Source organism: Penaeus monodon, chromosome 34, assembly GCF_015228065.2.
Source record: "Penaeus monodon isolate SGIC_2016 chromosome 34, NSTDA_Pmon_1, whole genome shotgun sequence".
Classification (NCBI taxonomy): domain Eukaryota; kingdom Metazoa; phylum Arthropoda; class Malacostraca; order Decapoda; family Penaeidae; genus Penaeus; species Penaeus monodon.
Genome location: NC_051419.1, coordinates 3,005,150 through 3,005,508, shown reverse-complemented (window position 1 = coordinate 3,005,508; position 359 = coordinate 3,005,150). Strand labels below are relative to the sequence as shown.

Genomic DNA, 359 nt, shown 5'->3' with positions numbered 1-359 from the left:
TGTACACAGGGACGGGCTATTCTCAGACACTTCATAAATTTCCCAGGACGGTTGCTATGTTCCCTGCGAAGGAGACTGCGAACTGACGGAGTGGACTTCATGGTCGCATTGTCACCGAGATTGCTACAGAGGCCACCAGGGTAAGTAAGCAGCTGCAATGACCTCCAAAACCTCTTTTTTTGGGGGGGGGGGGCTTTCTTTCAATGGAATAAGCCACTGTTATCCTGCTATGATGTCTATTCGCTTTTTGATATAGTTTTGATGTAAAAGTTTCGTAATGCTAGAGTATACGCTGATTTCCAAACATTATCAGAGAATGTATGCAAAAAAGACGATTAGGTTATCTCAAGAGATTAGTT

At 43.5% G+C, this 359-nt stretch overlaps 1 protein-coding gene across 1 annotated transcript in view; it reads left to right on the top strand.

The window, feature by feature from the left end:
• The window catches only part of LOC119594507 (thrombospondin type-1 domain-containing protein 7B-like), a gene marked incomplete in the record, with an annotated part of 20,475 nt that overhangs the window by 14,906 nt on the left and 5,210 nt on the right, over positions 1–359 (top strand). The window contains 1 exon segment of the mRNA XM_037943536.1: positions 47–140. Coding sequence (XP_037799464.1) covers positions 47–140 — 94 coding nt within the window.